Below are 18,829 nucleotides of genomic sequence, written 5' to 3'. Positions count from 1 at the left end.
TTTTCGTGCCCTGTGATTGGTCAACAGAGAATAGTCCCTTGGAATTATGCAGAATGGAATAGGACAAACGCACCATTGCAAACATACAGTGGCTTGGTTGTACAGACTGAAGCCCCCATAAGGAATACCATTGATTGGTATTATCCTAACATTACTCATCTTTTATTGAATTGAATACACTAATACAATGGAATCAAACTCTAACTTAATACTAAACTGGTATTTTTGGCGTCTTCTGTCAGCAAACATCCATCCGTTTTCTCTACCGCTTGACCGCATTAGGGTTGTGGGTGTGCTGGAGCCTATCGTCATGGTATTTGGGCTAGACGACCCTGGATCGGTAGCCAGTCAAATAGAGTGCACAGTATACCTAAGCAACCATTCACACTCACATTTACATCTATACGTTCTTGAAATGTGGGAGGAAGCCAGAGTTCCTGTAGAACACCTGCGCAAGCACAAAGAGCAAACGCAAACTCTACACAAAGATGTCCATTCTTATCAGATGCCTATTCATTCTGAAAAGGCAAAAAGTTTTCAGTTTCAAGGGCATCATTAAGGCACGAAAACCAAATTCGAAGAGTAAATCTTAAAATGGCACCACAAAAAATATGGTATTTGTATGTTGTTGTTTTTTTTTAAACAAAGCAACTCATTTTCTCTGTAGTGACAGTGACCATAAAACAGCAGGTCACAATGTAATACTTTTAATGAGGACAGCACGATCCTCAGCCAGCCATTCCTCTCATCCAGCCAAATTGGCACAAGAAGGGCACAAATGTTCAGCTTTTTTTTTGTGCTATGTGGCATGAATATACACATGGTGTAATTGTTTTTCATTCACATTGGAAAAATCATTCTGCTCATAGATATTTTCCTTTTATGCGATACCTGTTTTTCGTGAGCTCATCAAATATTGTTTTCAAGCAGTTCATATTACTTCCATGGTGAATTATTTAGTATATAAATTTTTTTCTATCTAGAAACCAAATCTCTTTCGTCTTCGCCAGTTCCCTCGGAGTAATACTATTGTAAATTTTTTATATTTGGAAGTGATACACGATGTGTCACCATTACTCAGCCATTACGACAGCCCTGGGGTAATTTCATTGGGGGCTCTGATTTCTCCTGAGCAAAGCATGGAAGGATGGCCCCGAGACTGATTACAGTACTTGCACAAGGGCGCTTTAATCTCATGTTTAAAATTAAAACCACAAAATGCCAGTGGAAACAATGGATGCTCTCAGTTCTGACACTCAGATTGAAATAAGCAACAAAGCATCTGTCAAGTGCGATGTTTTGGATCTAAAACACTGTTTTTCGGTAAAGATGGTTACATTAGTAGTACAATATGACAGAGCTGTCTGTAAGAGTGGAAGTGTATAACAAGTATGTGAGCGAGTAATTTAACTTTCCGTCAATAATGACTTAAATTGTAATCTACAAGTTGCTACATACGGTACATGCTAGTTTGATGTTGAACATTTCAATATGTCCGGTGCCTGTGATCCTCCCCTTGGGACTGGTCGGAGCGCTTCGGTCGGGCTCGGGACCTCCCTGGGTCCCGGGTGGTCGGTGGCATCCCCCTGGTTGGGTCCCCTGCTGGACGGGCTCGCTGACTCGGTTGTTCTGCTGTGGTTTTCACCCCGAGTCCCCTTGTCCACTCTGACATTTCAATATAATAGCCTGCTCTCACGTGAATCCAGGTTGTTGTGTAGGGAAAAAAATAATTGTAATTCTAGAAAAATACTTCACTTCTAATTGATGAAAGTCATGAAAATAATGTGTCCTAACACTGTAATTATGGCAAATTCATTTTCATTAGATGGAATTGTCATTATATGGAACCTTACTTTCAATTCAGGTTTTGTTCAGATTACAAAACAGTTTTCCCCAAGCAGAAATAATTGGAATTAACACACACTATTCCAGGGTCAAATTCTTGCCATATCTTCTTTTTACACTTGCCACGCCCTTCATCACTGAGTATTTAAAGAGTGTTTTAACGTTTTAAAACAGTCAAATTGACCTACTTAAAGCAATGCCTGTGCAGTTAATCATTAATGTAGTGTGAGAAAACTACATTGAAACAACAACATAATCAGTAGTAGTTAGTTAGTTATTAGGTAGCCAAATGCCCTACCTCCACATCTCTTCAGCATCACAATCTTTTACATCACAATCTGGTCTCAATCACCCTCGTAGTTACAAGTTTGATGTCTGAAGTTTTTGTGACTTCAACAGTATAGTATAGTACCCCTCCACCCCTGTGAAAACACAGCATTGTTAATTATATCCATTTCATTTTATTAATATTTGACTATTTATTGAATGAGCGCATGAATACAACACAAATACAATGAAAAAATACATTTAATTTGGAAAACTGGCCAAATTAATTGACATTCAGTATTATATATATATATATATTAATATTTATATATATTTTTTTTTAAATACATGTAAATATATATATTTTTTAAATATATATATTTACATTCAGTATTATATATAAATATATTAATATTTGTGGCTCTTGATAATGTCAATGCTTGGCAGGCCAGATTAAATAATGGGGCACTCCCTGTGCTTTGAAAACGCTTGAATTGGACTGGTCCCAGTCTGAGCTAAAGCATGACTGCTGTAATTTAATAAAACAAAAAATATGAGTTCAGATAAATGATTTCATATCAATCACTTGCAATCCTGTGGAATTATTACAGTTCCACCCCAACAACTGACTCATTTTTCACACCGGCAGGCACACCGTTGCTTTTATGGAATATGCGCAGCGTCGACAATAACCTCCCATTAGCAAAAAAATAAATAAAAGGTGCTGTGCGATGCACATACTTTGCACCGATGTCAACGAAAGTTGTGTGAGGTTAGGAATATTGGCCGGAGAATGAAGATACAATATAACTGAGTTTGATGACAAACAATAGACTACTGTCTGATCAGAAATTAGTCATGTAAAATTTGTGTCTCAGTATTGATGGGATCACAGACAAACAACAAGCACGATTCCAGTCAAAAGTAAGGATTTAGCATACAAAACCTGCTCGCAAGCAGGTTATATTCATGCAATCTGTTACCGCGTTGACTGCGTCGGAATTCCTCTTACTCCGACTTTTTGAAACGGATAATTCAGACTTTCCTTGATCTCAGGGTTAACTTCATCCGAGTTTTTGTACAGTATAACCTGCTTGCTGGACCACCCTCCAGAACAGTTTTGTGCGTTTGCCAGATCCTGGTTAGTAGATCAGCTTCCACATCTGTTTGCATGAGCAATCACGTTTGCGCCCATTTTCGCACACGCAAACCTTTAGTAAATCAGCCCCTTCGTGCCCGTAGCCAACAAGAAGGCAGTCATGGTCCCAAAGGAAAGCAGTGGACGTCCCACTGTTGATGTCGTTGAATTATTTATTTTTGTCGTCTTTCATTTTAATTACCACTACAGTCACATGGTAGAAACAGATGTGTATGATGAGCATGACTGACTTAGAACCAATGTCATGAGAAACTGCTCTGTCTACAATATCCACTTTGTTCTACTTTAGGAGATGTTGTCCTTAGAATTTATAAATCCAGAGGCCAGCATTTTATTTTTTTTTCTTGACAACATGCTTTTTTATGTCACATCGTTATGTATTTTGTGCATTAGCAGTTGCGTGAGGCAAAAAGGAAGAAAAGCAATTAATGATGGACACAGGGAATGAAGTATGAGGGAAAGAGGGAGGGAAAACAGTAAATGTCTGGCAGGAGATTGGAAGAAAGTGCAGCTGGAGGAAGAACAAGCCTGGCCAAGTTTTTTTCTTCTTTTTTTTTCTTCTCAAAGCCTCTGTCACTCTTTTGCTCTCAAAGGAGCACCGTCCCATTTACGTCGCTCTGGCTATGTCGCCTTGTGTTCATGTTTGTGCGCGACTCTAGTAAAATCCTCCAACTGTTGGCAACCAGTTTTAACGTTGGTGCGAAGAAAACCAACGCATGTCATGTTGTTTTTCCTCTCATTGGCTCGCCCACTATACGTTGCTGAATACATGTTTTCATCCAAAAGCCAACAACAGACGGGTGTGTAAGCTTTAATTAGATAAAAGCATATTTTTACCCCGAGCATAGCTCACACATTTTCCTTCAAAATGCTTGGCAGATGTTGTTCAGCATTCCTCCAGCATATTTTCACTTCCCAAGCATCCCAAAATATTAATTGTGAACCAAATTTGTGATTCTCTAACACTTTACAATGTACCCTCAATTTGTGGCCTCCGCTGGAATGGATGTTGTGCCATAAATTATGACAGAGTGCAAATAAAAAAACAAAAGTAAAAATCTGCCTCCAACAGGTGGTGCCAATAGGTATACACGAGGTATGGAAAGTATTCAGACCCCCTTAAAATTTTCACTTTGTTATATTGCAGCCATTTGCTAAAATCCATTTTCAACACCGCTTATCCTGGTTAGGGTTGTGGGGCGCTGGAGCCTATCCCAGCTGACTACACCCTGAACTGGTCGCCAGTCAGTCGCAGGGCACATATAGACACGGACAACCATTTGCACTCACATTCACACCGTCACTGAGTGGGAACTGATCCCACGCTGCCCGCACCAAAGTCAGGCGAGTGCTCCACTGGCCCATCAGTGACCTTTTGCGAAAATAATTTGTTAATTTTTCCCCCCTCATTAATGTAGACACAGCACACCATACTGACAGAAAAAAACAGAATTGTTGAATTTTATGCAGATTTATTAAAAAAGAAACATTTAAATACCACATAGCCATAAGTATTAATATATTGAGATGTGACGTAGGGCAAAGGTAGAAGTGGCAAAGGCCAAACAAGAGGCATATGATGTCTGCCAGGTTGGACACTAAAGAAGGAGAAAAGGATCTATATAGGTTGGCCAGACAGAGGGATAGAGATGGGAAGGATGTGCAGCAGGTTAGGGTGATAAAGGATAGAGATGGAAATGACTGACGCCAGAAGTGTGCTGGATAGATGGAAAGAATACTTTGAGGAGTTGATGAATTAGGAAAATGAGAGAGAAGGAAGAGTAGAAGAGGCAAGAGTGGTGGACCAGGAAGTGGCAATGACTAGTAAGGCGGAAGTTAGAAAGGCATTAAAATGGAATGGAAACTGGAAAGCCAGTTGGTCCTGATGACATTCCTGTGGCGGTATGGAAGCATCTAGGAGAGGTGGCGTTGAAGTTATTGACCAGCTTGTTCAACAGAATTCTAGCAGGTGAGAAGATGCCTGAGGAATGGAGGAAAAGTGTGCTGGTGCCCATTTTTAAGAACAAGGGTGATGTGCAGCGCTGTGGGAACAATAGAGGAATAAAGTTGATGAACCACACAATGAAGTTACGGGAAAGAGTAGTGGAGGCTAGACTCAGGACAGAAGTGAGTATTTGCAAGCAACAGTATGGTTTCATGCCTAGAAAAGAGTACCACAGAAGCATTATGGAGCTGCCAGGCAAGAGAGCTAGAGGAAGAGCAAAGAGAAGGGTGATAGATGTAGTGAGGGAAGACATGAGGGCAGTTGGTGTTAGAGAGGATAATGCAGGAGATGGAAAAGGATGACACGCTGTGGCGACCCCGAGAAGAAGAAGAACTGCACTGTTACATGAAAAAAAATCTGAACTTGCTCAAAGACAAGATGTTCGAATACACAGCAAACTAAAGATTTACTTAATTGTTTCATTTCACTTCTGATGGGTGGGCAGACACTCCAGAGACCCAACTATTTGTATAAAAGCAATAAAAAGTCAATTTTCAAATATTTGTCCTCTTCGGGTGATAAAAAATATGACAAACAAAATTCACATCGATATGTTCTTATACCCCATGCAATAAGTGCAGTCGTGGACTTTGAATAGTAACTTTGCTGTAGTATTCACTCATGTCTTTTTTGGCCATGCTGTTCAATGTGGAATTCTTGGGAACAATTTCTAATAATGTTGGGGTGGGGGGGGGGGGGGGGGGGGGGGGGGGGGGGGGGGGGATGAGGCAGTGACTCGTCCCATTGTTTTACTTCAAATACGCCACCAGCCACAATTTAAGGATGTTTGTTATTTCCCTTGTTATTTTTGTTTTGTTTATTATTGTCTTTTCTTTCGCCTGTTCGTCCGTATAATGGCATCATCTACTGATTGTCCAAAAACATTATTTTACTATCACTGAATGAGACTTTAGGAGGAGAAAGAGGCTTTTTTTTTTCAGTGCGTTAATGAATACTACAACAAGAGGAGTTTCTGCAGCTATTGATACTGACAGAATACTGGTAGGATCAATCTGCCATATCAATGGGTTTGGGAGAAAGTGTGGTGGGGGTGGTTTTGCATCTACATTGGGAAGGTTAAAAAAATTTGTTTCGCTTGCCACAACAAAAACAGCTTCCAGACTAAATGTCACCTTGTCCTTTGCAGGAGTAATTGAATGACCATATCTCTCATTTCCCATTGTGACTGTTGGAGGGATCAAAGACAGCAGAATGATTTTGTGTGTGTGTGTTTGTGTTTGTTTGTTTGTGTGTGTGTGTGTGTGTGTGTGTGTGTGTGCGTGCAAAACATTGATATTATGAGTCATACACATCATCATAAAAATCGTTTTTTTTTTATTTGTAATGTTATCTTTTTCTCTGGCGCCATGGTGTACGACTGGTTAGAGCGTTTGCCTCAGTTCTGAGGACTGGGGTTCAATCCCCGGCCCCTTGCATGTTCTCCACGTGCCTGCGTGGGTTTTCTCCGGGCACTCCGGTTTCGTTCCACATCCCAAAAACATGCATGGTAGGTTAATTGAAGTCTCTAAATTGCCCTTAGGTGTGAATGTGAGTGCGAATGGGTGTTTGTTTATGTGTGCCCTGTGATTGGCTGGCAACCAGATCAGGGTGTACCCCGCCTCCTGCCCAATGATAGCTGGGATAGGCTCCAGCACTCCCGCGACCCCTGTGAGGATAAGCGGCTCAGAAAATGGATGGATGGATCTTTTTCTCTCCCTTTCAGTAGTTTCCACACTCTCCCTACAGGTGTCCTGGCCAGACTCCTGGTTTGTAGTAATAATAATAATAATAAAAATAATAATAATTGATAACACATGCAGAGCCAGCCAGCAGGCTCTGATATGATTGCTTGCCTTTCTTGCGCACATGATTTTGCTGTGTGTACGTGGGCTCTCCTGTGTTCTTGGCTTGCTCGCTTGCGTTTAAGCCACTACTTTCCCACGTTGGAGATTAGGGTCTCCCACTGGCCTCCCCTTCCATATACCACCCCCCCACCCCTTCTTCTCGCTTTCTGTTTTCCTCTTTCCTTCCACCCCTTCAGTCTCCTTTTTCGTTCTCCGTGTTATCCCTCAATCTCTTCGTCTCTGCACCTGTACTCCATGTTCCAGCCCCAGCTGCTCCCATCTCTGCTCGGCGCTGTTGGCCAGAGCCCATGTTGCACTTGGCATATCCTCTGAGACCTGGGGCTGATCTTGACGTGCAAGGGCCAGGCAAGCCCCCGCCCAAGGAAGGCTCCAGTGGCCTGGAGGAGCTGAGAGCAGATGGATGAGAAGGACGGCTGTGGGCTGAGGAAAGACCTCCTGCCATTCTGAGAGTAAAATGCTTTTTCTGAGGCCTGCTGTGCAGAAGATTAGGGGAATGAATACATGGAGACAGTAAAAACTGAAAAACTCTGACATGTCTTTTTCAGAGTAACTTGTTATTATATAGCAGTATTATGGTAGAGTGGTAAAACAACAACAACAAAAAGACTGCTCAAATGTGGTTACATTGTTTCTGACAGGCAGGCAGGAAGCCTCATTTATTTCCTAAATATTTAATCCAGTCAATGAATTTATTACCCACTTATTTAGCAGCATAAACAATGCATACACACACAAAATCTCAAATCTTTCGAACTCCACTTATTGCTGTAATTATTTCATGTTATATTCATTTTCTAAGCTTTCCGCACACCCACTCAAGTATTAGATCTCAAGATGCTGCAGTGACAAATCAGGTGTTCTTAAGCTGCTGCTGTTAATGTGTAGAAATGCAGGAAAATTGAATTGTGTATATGGTGTGAAATGATACCATTAACTCCTGGAATGCTCGTTTTGATTGACTCGAAATTCCTCCGATGTGTCTGTATTTCTTCAAATAAATGTGGCCATGTATGTGTGACACTTTTGGGGCCTGTATGTTCTCAAGTGTATGTCCTGGCGGAGAAGAAACAAGAAGACAGGCAAAACGGATATTAAAAACTTTGGATTACTCCCACCTCTTGTTAGCTTTCCCACTATTTCTCTTTCCTTGCCCTCCATTCTTCAGACATTCTCCCCCCTGACGCAGGAGGGGGTATCACCACATGGACTTGCAGACCGCTCTATCAATTTGGTGACAGCTCAGTGCCACTCTGTCAGGACCCAATGAAAGAGAACAAAATCTATGTTGAGGGCCAAAAGAAAGAGCAGAGGATATATGTGTGCCTGTGCTTTGTTCGGGAACCAAAACTGAGAAATAAAAGCAAGACATTAGTTAACGTGATTGGCCAACAGGGTATTGTGTAGTAATTGACCCTAATGTTGTGCATGACCTTTTATTTTTACCGGTATATTAAACGCTTTAGATTGTCTCAGTGTTGAAGCTTCTTTTATGCTTGTCATGTATTTTTGAGTTGGACAAAGATGTTCTCTGTAAGGATATAAGCAACTGCTAATTATGCTTCTTGGCTCATGATTAAAGTCTGCCTCTTGTTTGGCTCTTTCCAGGTACCATTATCCTATTCCCAAGATCTTCTATGTACAACTCTCTGTGGGGAGCCACGAGTTCATTGGGGAGGGGCGTACTCGCCAAGCTGCCAGACACAACGCTGCCATGAAGGCCCTACAAGCTCTCCGCAATGAACCCATCCCAGATAGACCACCACAGGTGACCTCACACAAACAATTGCAAATGGCTTTTAAACCAGTACAGGATACCAGTAGTCTTTAACCAAGCATGTTGACCACATACAAGAGGTTTGTACATTTGTGCCTTTGTATGACACCAAAATATAGTGGTATACACACCAACCAACTACAACACTATGACCACTTGCACAATGTAATAAGATCCAATACATGGCCTGTACCCAAAATGTAGTTTTTGCAAAGGTAAAAATGCGTTCTTTTTTTTTTTTTTTTTTTTTTTTTTTTTTATTTTTTTATACTTGTCATCACTGTGAAATGGTATTCAGTGCAGTGGAGCTTTGCTATTTGTGGGGGATAGAGATCAAGCCAACCTGCGAATAGCAAAAATCTGCAAATAATTGATGCTCCCTTATAATTTACATGGGAAAGTACGCACAAATACGTGGGGGATCGGGTCAGACAAAAAATTAGGCGGGGTTTTCTTTGAATAAAGGGGCATAGGTTCACCTCTCCAAAAAACACAGGGGTCCACTGCATACCCAGAAAAGCAGACTACAAAAAAATGGGAAGTGGAGGAGATCAAGGCACCACCTAAAAGGACATTTGATATAGCGTGCAAGAATAACATCTTCCAGTTGCATCATTTTACTTCCTAGTGGGGTCGAACGCTGGCAGTGACGTTATGGCCACAGAGCCACAAAAAAATGCAAAGCATACCTGACAGTGTCATCAACCACCTAAAGGATCACCTGGTATGCAGTGTTATATGTGTTCTCCAAACTCTTTAACAAGTAAATAGTAAGAAACTTGTGGAAGCAGAAATGGCGTACAGGGACAGGAAACTTGCCAACCGAGCATTTACGTTATCAAGAGTTCTGTAAATTTGTTGCATTAATTTAACTGCTTTTTTTCCTCATGAAATTCATCCATCCATGTTCTATACCGCTTATCCTCAATAAGGTCGTGAGTGAGGTGGCGCCTATCCCAGCTGACTCAGGACGAGAGGCGAGGATCAACTTGGACAGGTTGCCAGCCCATCGCAGGGCACATAAAGACGAACAACCGTTCACACCTCAGGACAATTTAGAATCTGTAATTAACCTAGGAAGCATGTTTTTGGAATGTGGGAGGAAGCCGGAGCAAACTCACTCAGAGAGAGGAGAAAATGCAAACCCCACAAAGGAAGGCTGACAACCTCAGTACTGTGAGGCAGATGTGCTGACCACTAGTTTAAAATTGTATTATTTTTATTTAATAATTGGTTAATTGATAACTGTAAATAATTAAAAATGATAAAAAAGCATATATTTTACATATACAGTACATTTAACATTTTGTTAACCAAAACGCAAAACTTCCTATCTGCAGGATTTTATGATTGGCGGATTTCACTTTGGCTGATGAGAAAAGGGAAGGATGCTCCTATTCAGCCTGTCTGCAAGATAATCCCACATTTTTCAGAGAGGAGGTTTTGTGTTTCGGCCATGGATTTTTTAAATTTGTTTTATTAAATAATTAGTGAATTCATCCAACTCCATCCATTTTCTGTACCACTTATCCTCCCAGGCACGGCGGGGAGAACATGCAAACTCCACACAGACGAGGCCGGGATTTGAACCCCGGTCCTCAGCGAGGCAGAGGTGCTAACCAGTTGAACACTGTGCCGCTGCTAAAACTGCTAAACTGCTACTTTTAAATGTTTTACCTCATCTACGATTGACCTTGCCCATCTTTCCATTTTAATAGTCCAATCTGGCCCTTGAGCACTAAAGTTTGCCCACTCGGTATAGGTCAGCTGAGAGTGGATTCTTCTTTCATTTTTGCACCATCATTTTCCATCATATTTGAGGTTAAATTCAGAGTTGTCCAATTGCCTAACCCTGAACTTCCTTTGGATCCCTAGTTGCCAAATAGCACGACTTCATAAATTGTGCCACATCTTGGCCCAAACTTCTTGAACATAACGTAAATCTCACCATGAATGAGTATATTATTGAAACGTAATCTTAAAGCAGTTGTGGGTAAAAGTGGATAACTTGCAATCAACAGTGCAATTGTCTTGCTGGATGGTCATTAACTCAGTTTATAAAAGGTATTCAACTGCACAATCCTATTGCCCTCCAATGATTACAACCTCTTGCCTCGTGTGGACTGTTGCCACCTTTTGACCGCACACACCCCAGGTGACCCGACCACTTGAACACTCTAAAGGCTCTTTCACACTGCACATGGCAAGGCGTTTGACATTTTCGACTTTCCCATTTTGATGTGAAGTGAAGTATTGCGTCAATACAGAGGGTGTCTGATGCTCAGCGTCGTGTGATCGGATAGAAAAATGTTCTATTCGGGAGCGTTGACACGGTGACTTGCAAAAGCTCCTCCAATGGGAGCGGGACTGGCGTTGTGATTTCTAAGTGCTATTTCTGCGGACTGTAAATGGCAAGGGGAAAATGGAGGAAGGCATAATAATTGTGGTGTCCCACTATCCCGAACGTTTCAGCAATAAAAAAAATTATATAAAGAGACATCCCTGCAAGAGGTTTTCAAATCTCCCTGCTCAGCCTGAAATACCCCTCAAAGCGCTCTTCCTTGAACTAAAAAGCTTACAAACTCATTTAAACTCGGAGTTGCTTCTATGAAATTCGTATGGGAAATTCCCATTCCCTTTTTTTTTTTTTTTTTTTTTGCTGCTGCATCACCTCGTCCTCCTTAAAATAAGCAAAGTTAGGGCTTTTATTTCCAACAGTGACAAATACATATTGCTGAGTTGCGGTCCACTCCTCCCAACTTCCTTCTAGGCTGTTGCGTCACCGCTTCCAAATATGGGATGGATTCACCCCTGTTGCCGTTGTGTGTATATATGTATGTGAATATACAGTGTGTGTGTGTGTGTATGTATGTGTATATCCTGCTCTACTGGACAGTAGTCTACTACATGGGTAGTGCTCTGCTTGTTTGTTTTTTTTTATCTTAATTCATAAGATTAATACGTTTTTCAGCTTTCATCAGATTGGATCCAAATCCACCACAACTCTAATTACGTTCATGTAAGGTGGACAAACTACGGCCCGCGGGCCCCATCCGGCCATTTGGTCATTTCAATCCGGCCCGTCAAAGATTGGTACAGAATCGCCCAAATCATATCAAAATCATGACTACATTCATTTGACCTTGTCCTGTAATGCTGAGTGGTTCCACCAGGTTGTCCTGTAATACCCAGTGGTTCCACCAGGTAATGCAGTAGGTACAGTGATACATTGACTTGACTTTGGCTGTTCTGTTTTTACTCTGCTACTGCTCTGAACCCTTCTTCAACCATGACTGGGCCAAAGAAATAATAAAAAGTGTTTAATATAGAATCGACGACTAAATACTTTTCCACTGAAGTCCGGTCAAAGGCTGTATGTCAAATTTGTTAAGAAACCATTGCGGTTTTAGAGGAATATAACATCAGCCGTCACTTTTCTACCGAGCATGCTGATTTTGCTAACAGCCAAACAACGCAGGAACTGATGGCTACGGCTCAGCGGTTAACATTAAGCTTTCAGGCTCAGCAAAACACCTTATCTGACAAACTGCCATCCAAAAATCCGGAAGATGGCACAGAGGATGCTGGTGGTGTTTGGCTCTACATATGTGTGTGAAGAGACTTTTAGTGTGGTGAATACAAACAAAACATCCTACAGATCCCAGCTGAGTGATGAACACCTCAGATGCATTCTCAGATTTGCCACAACAAAACTAACACCAGACTTTGATGCACTGGCAAAAAAAGTTGATCAACAAAACAGCTCTGTTCCCATTAAAAGTGAATCAAACTATTAACACTACAATGCCTTTTTTTTGTTTTTTTAATTTTTGATATGTATGCATCTGGTTCTGGCTTGGCCCGCCGGTCAAATTTTAAAAGTCAGTGTGGCCCCTGAGCCAAAAGGTTTGCCCAGCCCTGCTCTAATGTATATTTAATCTGGTTTTAGTTTCAACCTGTCAAAATTTATTTTTATCTGCTTTTTGTCTGTCAGTGTAGCTGTATTTTTCTATACTTTCTCTTGAGGCGTATTTGTCAGCTGTTATTGTCTCATACGGCAAATCAAATTACCCCAGATGCTCACAACCTGCTAATTGCCAGTAATTTCCTTTTGTTACGATTTGCTTCTGTCACATGTCTGACCCGCTTTTTTGTTGCATCCACAAATGAGCCCTTTTCTTTTCCACACTCACTGAGTCTTGTTGTGCAATTTGTTGCACATTGTGGTTGTTTTGTAAATGTCTGTAGTTCTGACTCCAAATAATACATTATGAAATGTCCTCATTAGAGTCTCAAACCAATATACTGTACCAGATTAAAGTGTTAAGACAACAACAACAAAAAATCTCCTGCAAGTGTTCTTAAATGTGTGTAATCCCTTTTTTAAATGATGTGTTTCAATAATTAGCTTATAAGGTGAAAAAGCTCATGTTGCAATTTGCGTCTTTCATTTGTTGGACACCAGTAAGTCACCTGTAGTCAAGTGACCGTTGCGTTATCATGGTAGGTGAAAAAGTGTACATGATCCTGACATCGTGATGATACTGTAATGACTTTTTCAATGTTTGTGTTGATTGTATAAGATCAATACAGTACTACTCTGATCTGAAAATATGCATCTACAGTGGGTACGGAAAGTTTTCAGACCCACTTACATTTTTCACTCTCTGTTATATTGCAGCCATATGTTAAAATCATTTAAGTTAATTTTTTTCCTCATTAATGTACACACAGCACCCCATATTGACAGGGAAAAAAATCGTAATTGTTGAAATTTTTGCTGGTTTATTAAAGAAAAACTGAAATATCACACAGCCATAGGTATTCAGACCCTTTGCTGTGACACTCATATATTTAACTTGGGTGCTGTCCATTTCTTCTGATCATCCTTGAGATGGTTCTACACCTTCATTGGAGTCCAGCTATGTTTGATTAGACTGATTGGACTTGATTAGAAAAGCCATACCCCTGTCTATATAAGACCTTACAGCTTACAGTGCATGTCAGAGCAAATGAGAGTCATGAGGTCGAAGGAACTGCCTGAAGAGCTCAGAGACAGAATTGTGGCAAGGCACAGATCTGGCCAAGGTTACAAAAAAAAATTCTGCTGCACTTAAGGTTCCTAAGAGCACAGTGTCCTCCATAATCCTTAAATGGAAAACGTTTGGGACGACCAGAACCCTTCCTAGAGCTGGCCGTCCGGCCAAACTGAGCAGTCGGGGGAGAAGGGCCTTGGTGAGAGAGGTAAAGAAGAACCCAAAGAGGCTGTGGCTGAGCTCCAGAGATGCAGTCGGGAGATGGGAGAAAGTTCTAGAAAGTCAACCATCACTGCAGCCCTCCACCAGTCGGGGCTTTATAGCAGAGTGGCCTGACGGAAGCCTCTCCTCAGTACAAGACACATGAAAGCCGACATGGAGTTTGCTAAAAAACACCTGAAGAATCCAAGATGGTGAGAAATAATATTCTCTGGTCTGGTGAGACCAAGATAGAAATTGTTGGCCTTAATTCTAAGTGAAATGTGTGGAGAAAACCAGGCACTGCTCATCACTTGTCCATTACAGTCCCAACAGTGAAGCATGGTGGTGGCAGCATCATGCTGTGGGTGTGTTTTTCAGCTGCAGGGACAGGACGACTGATTGCAATGGAAGAAAAGATTACTGCGGCCAAGTACAGGGATATCCTGGACAAAAGCCTTTTCCAGAGTGCTCAAAACCTCAGACTGGGCCGAAGGTTCACCTTCAAAAAAGACAATGACCCTAAGCACACAGCTAAAATAGCTTCAGAACAACTCCGTGACTGTTCTTGAATAACCCAGCCAGAGCCCTGACTTAAACCCAATTGAGCAGCTCTGGAGAGACCTGAAAATGGCTGTCCACCAACGTTCACCATCCAACCTGACAGAACTGGAGAGGATCTGCAAGGAGGAATGGCAGATGATCCCCAAATTCCCAAAAAAACCCATGGCTATATTAGCTCAAAAGGGTGTTTCGACTAAATACTGACCAAAGGGTCTGAATACTTATGGCTGTGTGATATTTCAGTTTTTCTTTTTTAATAAATCTGCAAAAATTTCAACAATTACGTTTTTTTTCTCTCAATGTGGGGTGCTGTGTGTACATTAATGTGGAAAAAAATAAACTTAAATGATTATAGCAAATGGCTGCAATATATGCGTGAAAATTTTAAGGGGGTCTGAATACTTTCCGTACCCACTGTGTGGGTGGGTATGGGTGTGTGTGTATATATATATATATATATATATATATATATATATATAATATAAATATGTTGCTATCCCCTATAAAATGTGAAAGAAAACCCCCAACTCTTCAATCTGCAGTATTATCATTATGAAATCACTACATCCCAAATGTGAGACATTCCATGAACTGCATACTGAAACATTTGTGAGACTTTTAATCTGTCAGCCCTTTTCATGGAATCTTTCACTTGCTGCACTTTTCCCAGGACTTGCTGATTTTGAAATAGCACTAATGGCAAATCTATTTGTCTCTGTCACAGCAAGGTTGCTGATCTGCTTGATCAGTCCAGTTTTCTCCTGCATACACATGCATTGACACAGGCATCCATCATTATGCCTATTGCAGCACTCTCAGCAGAAGAGATTTAAGCATGAATAGTATTAAAATGCTTTAAGAATGGATTTAACGAAAATGAATACTTACAGTATATCACACTAAAACAATCTGTACTCGCTGTACTTTTTTCCACAATAAAATCAAAGCACAGTTCATAAATATAACATGTTGATGTCTCATGATCTGCCAAGTATGACTGTAGCCTGTGAAATATGAGACGCGTTATATTACGGTACCTAGGCATTTTGTTTAGATTTAGTTAGGCTGGTAAATATTATCTCTCTGAAAACAATTGAGCTACAGAAATACAGAATTTATTCATAGCAAACATACTGTAGGTTTTCCGGGTGCAAAAATAAATGTCATGCATTTGTTGTTTTTCCAGTGACCCTCAAGTGAACGCTTCTGTCGTCATTAGATTCCCATGGATCAACCTGATCCACATAGTTGACAACCCCGTGTTCTTGTTATCTAACTTCTTTTTTTCGGAGAAGATTGTTCATGATATTCACAGAGATTAATTTGTGTGTTGGGAATAGAGAGTTGATATAGTGGTTTTCCAGTATGGTGAGCCATTCTTAGTCATCAGATGAGAGTTATAAGCAGGGAATTTACAAGCCTCACTTTCTAACAGGTTGGCTGACATTCACCTCCTAAATTTGTAATTTCATGACCGTTGGATACAGTTCTTGAACAATCATGGGCAATTATTTTGAAAAGTCCCAACATTTATTGGTGAATTAATCATATTTCCCCCCAAATCTGAGGTATGCTTATCAGTGAAAAGAAAACAAATGACTGTATTGTTCCAGCAAAACTATTTCAACCTCATCCTCAAGCTCTATATTCGATGTACTCTGTCCATGCACGCTACATAGAATACTACTTTCCTTTTAATGTGTAGTTTCCTAAACAAACACACTCTCTGACATGTCTAATGCCCTTTATTTTGCTAGGACCCAGAAGTAAAGGTGGCGAATGATGAAGGCACTGATGCGAGCAAATCAGAGATCAGCCTGGTGTATGAAATTGCCCTAAAGAGGAACTTGACTGTCAACTTTGAGGTGAGGAGACAATATACAGTAGATTAGTTTTTGACTTGCTGGGTTACCAATGTGATGGATGCCAGTACTGTGAGGATCGATATACTTCGTCGATACCACCTTTGTCGATATGATTTATTTTCAGAAACCCATATACAAAAATGACTTGTTTGATTGTGAACAGTTATTGTGCTGTAGTCTGATAGAAATAATACTTGAATAGTCGCTAGAAATTAAAAATAGAGAGACAAGACTGAGAGATTGTCTTGTTTTATAGTATTCTAATTGAAATTACATTTGCAATTTGTTAAATTCTTTGGCAAATGCTCATGTTGTTAAGAGTGTTTTCTGTGAAATATCTACTTTGACATGACATCTACAAAGACATTGCTGTTGACTCATCTGATAAGTTGCATCCAGTAATAGATTATTTTTTAATTTTATTTTTTATGTACATGCGGATCAGCAGAAACATTGCAAAACACATCCCGCCACCATATTGACAACTTCTCCAAACATTGGAGTTTGTGCAAGTTATCAGAAGCTATTGCTGATAGCCCTATTGCTAATGCTAATCTGTGCAAACAATGCAGCTCTGCTTACCTTACGGCTTTTACATAACACTGCTTCTCTGAAGTGCGGATTCAAGCTGTTGCTGTGAAATGCCTGCCTTTCTGCCAAGTCATAGGCATAGAAACTTTAAATTTCTTCGGCTATGCCTAGGGTGTAGTTCACCTTACACCTAAAGTCAGCTAGCATCTGTTCCATGATATGACCACGAACTGGATAACGGGTACGTATAACTGATGGACGGGTAGTACGCCCTAATGAAGATGTAGGATACTGACCATGCTCAAGGTTTTGTGTCCTGTAGATTTTAAAAAGTTGCGCCCACCCCTGTTTTTTTAGGTTTCTGACTTTGACTGACCATGAGTTTTCTAAAAATCAATGATGTCCTTAAACGACCCACTTCATCTGTTCTCTTTGGCTTTCACGATATCTCAGCTGACGTATCCAATATTATCTCCCTCATCGCCCTTTCTCCTTCTCAACACTTAAAGGTGCCAAAAACAAGGGAGGCTCAGTTTATTTTGTGTGCCCCCTCCCATCCGCCATTGAATCCTTCCTTTCCACTTCTCAGACCGTTACTCCCAAAAAACACAGGCGAATGATATTTGTGAAAGCAAGTGGGTGAATGGGGGTGACAGGAAACGGAGACAAGGTTCAAAAGAAGAGACAGGCAAAATTCTGTTGGCGTTGTGTGCTAATGAGTTTACACAATTTTGGAAAGTTATCCGGAAAGCTGTCCAGTCCTCCCTTCTACTCCTTTTTTTTTTTTTTTTTTTTGTTGGAAACATATTTGCTCATCAGACCATGACATGGCTGTTCTTCCTGGAACTGCTAATAATACATGAGGGTGGCTAAATCTGTGTTGGTGTGATTCATTATCTGTCATTGTGTGAAATTATGCTACTTTCTAATTTCTCAGAGGCCTTGACTAGCAGTTCTCAGAGTAGACCCCACCCACATTCCTGTCTCTCCTTTGCTGGCTCTTCTATACAACATTTGCCTGATGAGCATAAAATCTCCAATGTTTCTCCATGTGCATTTCCTCCAACTTTTGTATTGAGTAAAGCTTCCCATCCAGCTTCAGATTTGTATGGTTGCTCACCAACTAAATCATCTTACTTCTCACAAGATATTGATACGTGCCATCCAGTGAAAGTTGGGTTTATCTTGGTTTGTTCTGACTTTAAATGTGCCAGCGAATGTTGATGCATGTCGGCGTCTGCCTTTGTGCATCACTCACACAACATTCATCTTTCTGTCTTGTAAAACGAATGGCCAGGCTACTTTGAAGCAAACATTCACGCTTTTGCTGGCACAATATTTTGCATTAAGTATTCACTTACATCAGTTTGAAATGCTAGTTACAGTAACTGCATAGAATACAATAGAAAAGAACTTTATTGTCATTGTCACAGGACTAATGTAAATCAGTTATGTGATTGTTAGGATCATCTCACAGTGAAACTAGCTAGTCTAACATCAGTCTCTGACAGACATGGTAAACCCCCTAATTGTTTCTTTTGTAATGTACTTCTGCCCAATTTTCACTGCACAGTACTTTCTCGGCTTAACACAGCTGTGTTCACAATTGATGCTTTTTCACTGGCAATATAACTACTACCAAGTACTATTTCATCCTTACCATGGCCATGCACCAAGAAATGAAAACAGGAAAGACCCTTCTTGTTCAACTCAGTTGACT

The 18,829-nt window shown here is 40.6% G+C and overlaps 1 protein-coding gene across 2 annotated transcripts in view; it reads left to right on the top strand.

Moving 5' to 3' along the window:
- Positions 1 to 18,829, top strand: part of stau2 (staufen double-stranded RNA binding protein 2) — a 90,175-nt gene that overhangs the window by 11,694 nt on the left and 59,652 nt on the right. For both annotated transcript variants that reach the window (XM_061759123.1, XM_061759122.1), the window contains exons 6-7: positions 8,747 to 8,906; positions 16,471 to 16,578. In XM_061759123.1, coding sequence (XP_061615107.1) covers positions 8,747 to 8,906; positions 16,471 to 16,578 — 268 coding nt within the window. The remainder of the gene's footprint in view (positions 1 to 8,746; positions 8,907 to 16,470; positions 16,579 to 18,829) is intronic.

The sequence above is a fragment of the Phyllopteryx taeniolatus genome, chromosome 20 (assembly GCF_024500385.1).
Source record: "Phyllopteryx taeniolatus isolate TA_2022b chromosome 20, UOR_Ptae_1.2, whole genome shotgun sequence".
NCBI lineage: Eukaryota > Metazoa > Chordata > Actinopteri > Syngnathiformes > Syngnathidae > Phyllopteryx > Phyllopteryx taeniolatus.
The sequence above is the reverse complement of the archived record's forward strand: the minus strand, read 5'-3'. Positions and strand labels throughout refer to the sequence as shown.